General features: G+C 48.3%; 1 protein-coding gene across 1 annotated transcript in view; it reads left to right on the top strand.

Moving 5' to 3' along the window:
• The first annotated feature begins 236 nt into the window (after nt 1-236).
• The window catches only part of LOC141094307 (uncharacterized), a 35,946-nt gene continuing 26,875 nt past the window's right edge, over nt 237-9,307 (top strand). Inside the window, exons 1-3 of the mRNA XM_073580143.1 lie at nt 237-328; nt 8,891-8,959; nt 9,089-9,268. Coding sequence (XP_073436244.1) covers nt 302-328; nt 8,891-8,959; nt 9,089-9,268 — 276 coding nt within the window. The 5' untranslated portion in view covers nt 237-301. The remainder of the gene's footprint in view (nt 329-8,890; nt 8,960-9,088; nt 9,269-9,307) is intronic.

The following is a 9,307-nucleotide window of genomic DNA, read 5'->3' as shown; positions in this document are numbered from 1 at the left end:
CACACGGCTCCGCTCCGTACACCTCGTACACACACGGCTCCGCTCCGTACACCTCGTACACACACGGCTCTGCCACATCCACACTGTAAACCCCTCCTGACCCCACACATAAACTTCCCCTCATCCAGCACCATGACAACCAGCACAGCAGAGTCCTGCACACACTGAGGCCCCTGATCATGTGACCCCTGACTCCTCCCCTCCAGTGACCTCATCACAGGTCCTGTGCGCACAGAGCAGCCATATATGTGGAGTGCGGCTCTGCGGGTGGAGGTCGGTGCCGGAGGCTCCATTATTCTCTATGTGGAGTGCGGCTCTGCGGGTTGAGGTCGGTGCTGGAGGCTCCATTATTCTCTATGTGGAGTGTGGCTCTGCGGGTGGAGGTCGGTGCTGGAGGCTCCATTATTCTCTATGTGGAGTGTGGCTCTGCGGGTGGAGGTCGGTGCTGGAGGCTCCATTATTCTGTATGTGGAGTGCGGCTCTGCGGGTGGAGGTCGGTGCTGGAGGCTCCATTATTCTCTATGTGGAGTGTGGCTCTGCGGGTGGAGGTTGGTGCTGGAGGTTCCATTATTCTCTATGTGGAGTGCGGCTCTGCGGGTGGAGGTCAGTGCCGGAGGCTCCATTATTCTCTATGTGGAGTGAGGCTCTGCGGGTGGAGGTCAGTGCTGGAGGCTCCATTATTCTCTATGTGGAGTGCGGCTCTGTGGGTGGAGGTCAGTGCCGGAGGCTCCATTATTCTCTATGTGGAGTGCGGCTCTGCGGGTGGAGGTCAGTGCTGGAGGCTCCATTATTCTCTATGTGGAGTGTGGCTCTGCGGGTGGAGGTTGGTGCTGGAGGTTCCATTATTCTCTATGTGGAGTGTGGCTCTGCGGGTGGAGGTCAGTGCCGGAGGCTCCATTATTCTCTATGTGGAGTGAGGCTCTGCGGGTGGAGGTCAGTGCTGGAGGCTCCATTATTCTCTATGTGGAGTGCGGCTCTGTGGGTGGAGGTCAGTGCCGGAGGCTCCATTATTCTCTATGTGGAGTGCGGCTCTGCGGGTGGAGGTCAGTGCTGGAGGCTCCATTATTCTCTATGTGGAGTGCGGCTCTGCGGGTGGAGGTCGGTGCCGGAGGCTCCATTACTCTCTATGTGGAGTGCGGCTCTGCGGGTGGAGGTCGGTGCTGGAGGCTCCATTATTCTCTATGTGGAGTGCGGCTCTGCGGGTGGAGGTCAGTGCCGGAGGCTCCATTATTCTCTATGTGGAGTGAGGCTCTGCGGGTGGAGGTCAGTGCTGGAGGCTCCATTATTCTCTATGTGGAGTGCGGCTCTGCGGGTGGAGGTCGGTGCTGGAGGCGCCATTATTCTCTATGTGGAGTGCGGCTCTGCGGGTTGAGGTCAGTGCTGGAGGCTCCATTATTCTCTATGTGGAGGTTGGTGCTGGAGGTTCCATTATTCTCTATGTGGAGTGTGGCTCTGCGGGTGGAGGTTGGTGCTGGAGGTTCCATTATTCTCTATGTGGAGTGCGGCTCTGCGGGTGGAGGTCGGTGCCGGCGGCTCCATTATTCTCTATGTGGAGTGCGGCTCTGTAGGTGGAGGTCGGTGCTGGAGGCTCCTTTATCCTCTATTCATCTAATCACACAGACGCTCTGGAGGAGGCCGCGTCTCACAGCAGTTGCTCCCCATTAGAAATGAGGGAACCTTTCAAGGTTCGGTTCGTCTAATGTCCCGGTTTGACAAACATACCCGAACCCCATTGAATTCAGTGAGAGGCAAAACCAAACGCGTAGACAACACCTTCAGGAGCCAAAAAGCTTCTCACACAGCTGAAATTAGGGGCAGACACCAGGAAAAGTGTCACCAATTGACCCAAAGTACATATAGTATAATTGTGCAGCATGGATGCCTGGAGCAGAGCTTGGAGCAGCATCTCTATCTGAAACACTGATCAGGAACAGGTGGATGAGTGACAGGTGAAGGCCTGGTGCTCTGAGAGCTCTGCCAAATTCAGGCAGCACACATGAAGGAGACCCAACTTGGAGTCTCCACATTTCAGAAAATTGTCACACATGCCCAAAGTGGCATCAATTTCCCACAGTAGGAATAGTATAATTGTGCAGCATTTTGACATCTTCTGTTACTGGATGGGCTACTCCACTCCCTTTCTTTGGCAGCTGCTCAGCGGTATTATTTGTTATAGCACAATTTATGTGTAAAGGGGTGTACATAATAAAAACAAGTACAATAATCTTAAACAATACAAGTCACTGACTGATACAGAAGGAGAGAGGACCTTCCCCGTGAGGGATCACAGTCTACAAGGGCTGAGTGAGGATACAATAGGTGAGGGTAGAGCTGCTTGTGCAGCGGTATGGTGGAGAGATGGTTACTGCGGGTTGTAGGCTTGTCGGAAGAGGTGGTTTTTCAGGTTCCTTCTGAAGGTTTCTACAGTAGGCGAGAGCATGGTATGTTGGGGTAGAGACTTCCAGAGTAGGGGGGATGTGCAGGAGAATTCTTGTATGTGATTATGATAAGAGGGGAGTTGAGAAGGAGTCTTATGAGGATCGAAGGTTGCCTGCAGGTAAGTTTTGGGACATGAGGTCACAGATGTATGGAGGCCACAGATTTTGGAAGGTTTTGTTTGCCATTGTTAGGGGTTTTCAACTGGTGTCTGAGTAATGGGGAGCCAGTGTAGGGATTAACAGAGGGGAGAGGCTGGGGAATAGTGTGGGGGGGGGTTTAGGTGGATTAGTCAGGCAGCAGAGTTTAGGATAGATTTGAGAGATACAAGACTGCAATTGTCGAGACAGAAGATGATGAATGCATGAACTAGGGGTTTGCAGATACTTGATTAAGGAATGTACGGATCCGGGAAATATTTTTGAGTTTTTGTCAGCAGGAAGTGGAAATGGCATGGATATGTATTTTGAAGGAGAGATCAGAGTTCAGGGTTACCTTGAGGCACAGAGCTTGCGAGATGCACTCATCTACTCCTTGTAGATGAGGGCCAGAAAGAGCATGTGCTGTATACAGTGGATGGCAAGCGCTGCGTTAAGTGATCTCTCCTCCTTTTCCTCCACCTTGACATCACACACAGTACAGTCCTCAGTGTTGGCACCCAATCACCCTTGTTTTCCCCCATGTCACAACTTTCCATCCACCCAACTGACTGTGGGGAACCATAGATGTGTGAGTGTTGCAACCTGGAGAAGCACTGCAGCCTCAGCCACTACTCTGGTTGTGGCCAGCAATGATGGCAGGTGTGCAGTTCGCATGGGTGGTAAGAGTTGCCTAGGCTGGGGCTTTTTTGACACCCAATGCAGGTAATCTGCCAACTTTGTAAAAAAAAAAAAAAAAACTCAGAGGCAAGGATTGCAATATATTGACTACTGCATGCATGAAGCGGCACATGAGCGATCAACATGCATTATTCTGGGAAACTCACAGCGCTAATATGTGGCCTAGTGTGCCTAACCACCCACCGTCTGCCCAATCAACCATCCACGTCTGCTGCTTCTTCCTCCTCCATCACTGTGCTAAGTGTTCTCACACAAGTCTCCGGCCTCAGAAACTCCACTTGTTTACCCACTACAGTTGCGGTGAGTGACAGCCCATCAGCTGTTACGGATGTGTACATGCCTGCTGTTCTTGACAGATCTCAGTGACCAAACACATCACATCTTTCTCACTACATGATAACATCTCCGTCTGCACCTCATTCACAGTCCAGCAGTTTGTCGTGTTCTCCTTACTCCATTCTCTCTGCACTGCAGCAAGCCCTTGGTCCCGCAGTTGTGGTCATGTAAAAGATTGTTTCCTCCTACACATGGCATAGCTAACAGCTTGAACTTCATCATCTCCAATCCGTTTGCCGTGGAAATGCTGCTTTTCTTCCTGGTGTACGTCACTTTCCAAAAGCTGATTGCCATCGCGGTCACTCAGTACCAGTTGCCCTGTCGCCATTATTTATGTAAAAAAGCTTTGCCTGCGCTATGACAGCATGTCGCAGACGTCAGCCGTTACTTGAAAAAATCAATGTCTGCCAGTTTGCATTTCACTACTGACATCTGGATGAGCAATCATGGCCAGGGGTCATTACATCTTGCTGATTGGGCACTGGGTGGCTGTTGGGACGGGTGGGGAAGGGGCTGGTCCGTAAGTCTTGGAATCCTTTGGGATGGAGAAGTAAACCACTACACAGCAGAGGATGGAGAACTAAACTACTAGACAACAGGGGTTGGAAAAATAAACTACTAAACACCTAGTATTGGATAACTAAACCACTACTTACCAGGGGATGGAGAAATAAACCACTACACAATAAGGGATGGTGAACTAAACCACTAGATGCCAAGGTGTCAATACACACCAAGTCTTGGAATAACCAAGGCATGTGGGACAAACCTCTGTATCTAACACTTCCTCCTCCACCTCTTGTAGGACCTCCACCTGCGGCTTCAACCTTTCTCTTAATGAGACACGCATTCCAACATTGCAGATAGAATCCCCCCCCCCCCCCCTTAGGCTGTGTGCACACAATGCAGAATTCCTGCGGATCTGCAGTGTGATTTACAGTAGCATGTAAATCAATGAAAAATAAAAACGCTGTGCAGACGCTGCCGATTTTTCCGCACGGTTTTCCTGCGGTACAAAATCTGCAGCATGTCACTTTTGTGCGGTTTTCCACCTCCCCAGTCTCCAAATCTGCAGGGGGAAAACCGCAGTAGAAAACTGCATTAAAAATGGAAGAAATCCACAGGAAAAATGCAGGTCATTTGACCTGCGGATTTCTTCAATTCTGCGCGGAAAAATCCGCAGGGCAAAAAAGTACGTGTGCACTCAGACTTACTGTGCAGCCAGGTCTCACCACAATCAGGCAGTGTTTAAATTAATATGCCTTGGAAATTGCAGTCACACAGCTTAAGAGTTGTGGACAGCTATCCACGCCGAGTTTGAACAATGGCAGTCTCCACACAAACTGGATGCAGGGAATGGGGTGTGCGATAACGGTGGGAACATGTTGCCTTCCCCACAGAGGGGGTCAAGCTTACACACGTACCTTACATCCTCAAGGTGGTGGTTCAGAAATATCTCTACCACTATCCGGCCTGGATGCGCTCCAGCAGAAAGCACGATCGCTGTGTTGTCACTTCCGCCATTTGCACCCCGTAGGTCATCAACGTGCATCGCTACAGACATCTTTTGGCCTACTGGTTAACCGGTTTATTTGTGATCTGCCAACATGGTGGAATTTAACTCTCCACATGTTGCAGTGACTGTGGCAGCAGCGATGAGCCCTGGTGCAATATGCCCTTTTGCAAAGCCTGGGCCAACTTAGTACAGATGTGGTGAAACTCAAGCTTACGTAGTGAGCACAGAGGAAGGACCTTGGCACATTTGTGCACAGTTTAGAAATGGCTATTAGAATGGTTTTTGCTGACTATGTCATCATAAGCATCACTATTCTGGTCATCTTCATGCTGGAGCATACTTTGAATAGTCTGCAGGAGATTGTGGTGGTCCCAAAGGAAGAGGTGGAAGATGAAGAAGTGATATCAATATCTCAAAGTTCTGGACTGTTGTTGCACAAGCGTGCCATGGGAGGGTGGATTACAGCGATCGAGGGGGGGGGGGTCATGGTACCGGACAAACTGTTAGTGAAAGTGCAGGAGCTGAGGAACAAATGGAGGAGGACAAGGAGTAAGAGATGATCGGCGTGCAACAGTGAGGAGATGAAGATAATGATCCCCACTCTGACTGTGGTTGGTGGGAGAGGATGTAGTAAGCAAGCTTGAGTGTTACCCTGCCACCAAGACACAATGAACTCGGACCTCATGGAAGCGCCCCACATATGAGCGCCTTCTTACTGCACTATCTACAACATGATGTCCATATTTTTAGGATTAGAAATAGTGCTGGCTACTGCATTGCCACTCTGTTAGATCCACGGTACAAGAGTAAATTTTGCCAGATGCTTTCCCCCTGTAATGGGATGTGCATATGCTGCTGGAGTATCGAAACACGCTTGTACACAAAATTAAGAGTGGTTTTCCCCAAGACAGAAGTCACGCACAATTAGTGCATCACAGTTATAGAGTTTCAACCCTGGGAACTTTCAAGAGCATTAGCATCAGCAGTGTAAGTGGCATAAGCAATTTCTGTGAGTCACTTCACACATTTTTTTAGACTAGCACGTGCACCAGAAGAAGACAGTGCAAGTGTGACTCTTGAATGACTGGAGAGAATGGTGCAGGAGTATGTTCAGCTCAATAGCAATACCATCAGGGAAAATTTGGACCCTTCTGCATTTTGGTCTTCAAAAATGGCTGCACGGCCTAACTTTCATCAAGATGAACAAGTCCTGGATCTCCAATGACTTTTGCACCCCAATCGCAGACTGGGCGATGGTGTAGTTTTCAGTAGGCTGCATTGTTCTTGCGTTATTGTAGTATGTGACACCTTTGTTGTGGATCTGTGCCTGCTGTTGCTATTGTTGCTAACAATTTTTGGAAATATCAAGATTAAGTTGTATCTTCATCTGGTGGCTTGCCTGTAGTGGAAAGAGTGCCAGAGCCTCATTATACTATTTCTACTGTGGGGAAATTGATGACATTTCAGTGGTGTCTACTCCTAATTTTTGGAAAATTTTTGTCTCCCACATGTTTGTTGCCTGAATTTTGCAGGGTACTCAGCGCCAGGCCTACACCTGTCACTCATCCACCTGTTACTGATCAATGTTTAAGCTAGAAATGCTGGTCCAATCCCTGTCCAAGGCCCTGGCCTGTGCATACATGCATTCAATTATACGATTAGTACTCTGGGTGAGTTGGGCGGTTGGAGAGTTATGATTTGGGGATTAACAAGGGTAATTCTGGTGCCACCTCTGAGCTCTGCACTGTGTTATGTTTAGGTGGAGAAAGAGGCAGAGAGGCCACTTGATGCAGTGCTTGCCATCTACTGGAGCACATGCCCTTTCTGGCCCTCATTTACAAGGTGTACCGCTGTGTGGCTGCAAAAGAAAGGGAGTTGAGTATTCTGTCCAGTAACACAAGTTGTCAGTTGTCTTTGGATAGGACGATGTTTGTTCAGTAGAGTTTTCAGCAACATTACCACCTGCTCCACGTAAACCTCGAACACCAAGCCTGTTCTCCCTTCCACCACAACCCTACTTTATCCCACTCAAATTGGCTGTACCCTTCCCCTCTTTTAACTAGCTGTTTCACAACCCTGGGCCCAGACCTGTAAGTCACCTGTCACTAATTTAATAATCAGTATTTATTGGCTGATATAGTGTGGCTAGACCACAGAATTAGCACAAAAGATTAACATGTTGAAATGTGGACTGGTGCCTGCATCAGAGTATTATCCCAAACTATTTTGATTAGTAAATGTGACCGCTGTAGTCCTGACTGCAACATAGTGTTAGCCCAAATGACTTTGAGTAAGAAATGTGGACTGTGGCCTGCACAACACTATTGGCCATAATGATTTTGATTAGCAGATGGGGCCTTCTGGCTGAACCTCAAAATTAGGCCTAATGATTTTGACTAGCAAATGGGGTCTCCTGAGTCTTTCCCCTCATCAAACACGAACCCCCCCCCTCAACCTAGCCACAGTCCTAATGTCATGACTCAGCTGTCAGGTGACCTGGGACAAGGAGCTCCTTCCCTGTTGCTAACACTAGGGGGTGCCCTAGCTCGCCCTGTTCCCAGGGATACTTCTGAAGGTGAAGATGCCGAGGCAGCCACCCTTGCCTTATGTGCTGAGTTAGCCCTCCATCTGTTCTCTTCCTTCTCCCCACACCCAGGGAAGAAGGGCGCTACTGTGCACTGCAGCACACAAACCCAACAAACAAGGCTACACAAACAAGGGTAAACTGAAAACACCATGCATACAAATATTCACTTACATATAACAGAGTAATGCATCGGGGAGTGGAGGGGGGAATGGAATTACCACACTTACAAACCACGCAACAGTCACAGATAACTCCTTTTCATGTGAACACCTCTCCTCTTAAGCCATGAAACAAATGCTAGCTCTAACGTGGGTTTGAATCAGGACCCAGATTATAAAGGGGATGGGAATGGCTAACCGAGCACAGCTGAGAGCTCAGAGTTTCCAACATGGTCGCTTAACCCCTGTTCTTCCAAAAGAAATATACAACATTAAAAAGAAGTGCTTTTCAGCTCAGGAGTAGGAGCAATCAGTCGCTGGTGTCTTCTTCTGGCCACTTTCTGCTGTGGAAACCCCGTGACGCCTAATTAAAGCATTATTGGAAACACGATCATTTACCGACATGTGCTCGAACTTTGCTCAGGAACACTAATCCGAATGTGCTACGTTCGTGCCGAATTTGAGATTGGCAAATGTTTTCCGACAAGTTCGCACATCTCTACTCACCGTATCGTACACTGCACATTGATGCCTTCCTGGACAATCCTTTTTCTTTTTTTTTTTTTTTTTTTTTTCATGGATTCGTAACAGAATGAGTCCTGTGACCTCACTATAGGCACAGTCTCTGGTCCTCAGAACGGACGGGGTCCTGAGATGCCATTTTTTTGGCGTGTTATCTGCAGCTTTCAGGTCACTTCTTGTAACTGTTTTGCAGCTTTAGAAACCTGAAGGGGTTAATAGAAGGTGAAAAACTGCAACTATGAACAGTGAGCTGTTTTCCATTTTTGTGCATTATGGTCCAACTTTTGCACTTTTCGGATTCATTACAGGACATGTCCACCTGAAAAGACACAGTGTGCACATGTCCTTACGCTATACCAACATCACTGCTCCTGTGTCTTGTTTTCCCATGGTATTTTGTATGATTCTTCATCAGCTGATCTTCCTTCCATTTAGGATCCTGGCAGATACAATCGGTATAATTATCTTCTAGAAAATTTACTTTAAACTTTAACAGATGGCTACGGACAAGATGGAGAAGATATTACACCTCACCCTAGAGATCCTCTTCCGGCTTACTGGAGAGGTGAGAGATTCTGATGACGTCACATTACATCATTCTTATCTATGGGAATAACAGATGGACAGAACTGGAGAGGTGAGGGCTCTGGAAATGTCTGTAGTGAGATTTATTAATGTGTCTCTCCATAACCAGGATTACACAGTAGTGAAGAAGACCTCTAGTGATCGCTGTCAGGACCCTGTGTCTGAGGGATGGGGAAGACCCCTGAGCCCTATCACGGGGCCTCCACCTCACCCCCTGATACATGAGGACATCAATCAACAGAAGATCCTAGAACTCACCTATAAGATGATTGAGCTTCTGACTGGAGAGGTGACACTGCTGGGAATGCTGGGACATTATGCAGTAACA

Source organism: Dendrobates tinctorius, unplaced genomic scaffold, assembly GCF_039654945.1.
Source record: "Dendrobates tinctorius isolate UK_male_01 unplaced genomic scaffold, ASM3965494v1 ptg000063l, whole genome shotgun sequence".
Lineage (NCBI taxonomy): Eukaryota > Metazoa > Chordata > Amphibia > Anura > Dendrobatidae > Dendrobates > Dendrobates tinctorius.
The sequence above is the reverse complement of the archived record's forward strand: the minus strand, read 5'-3'. Positions and strand labels throughout refer to the sequence as shown.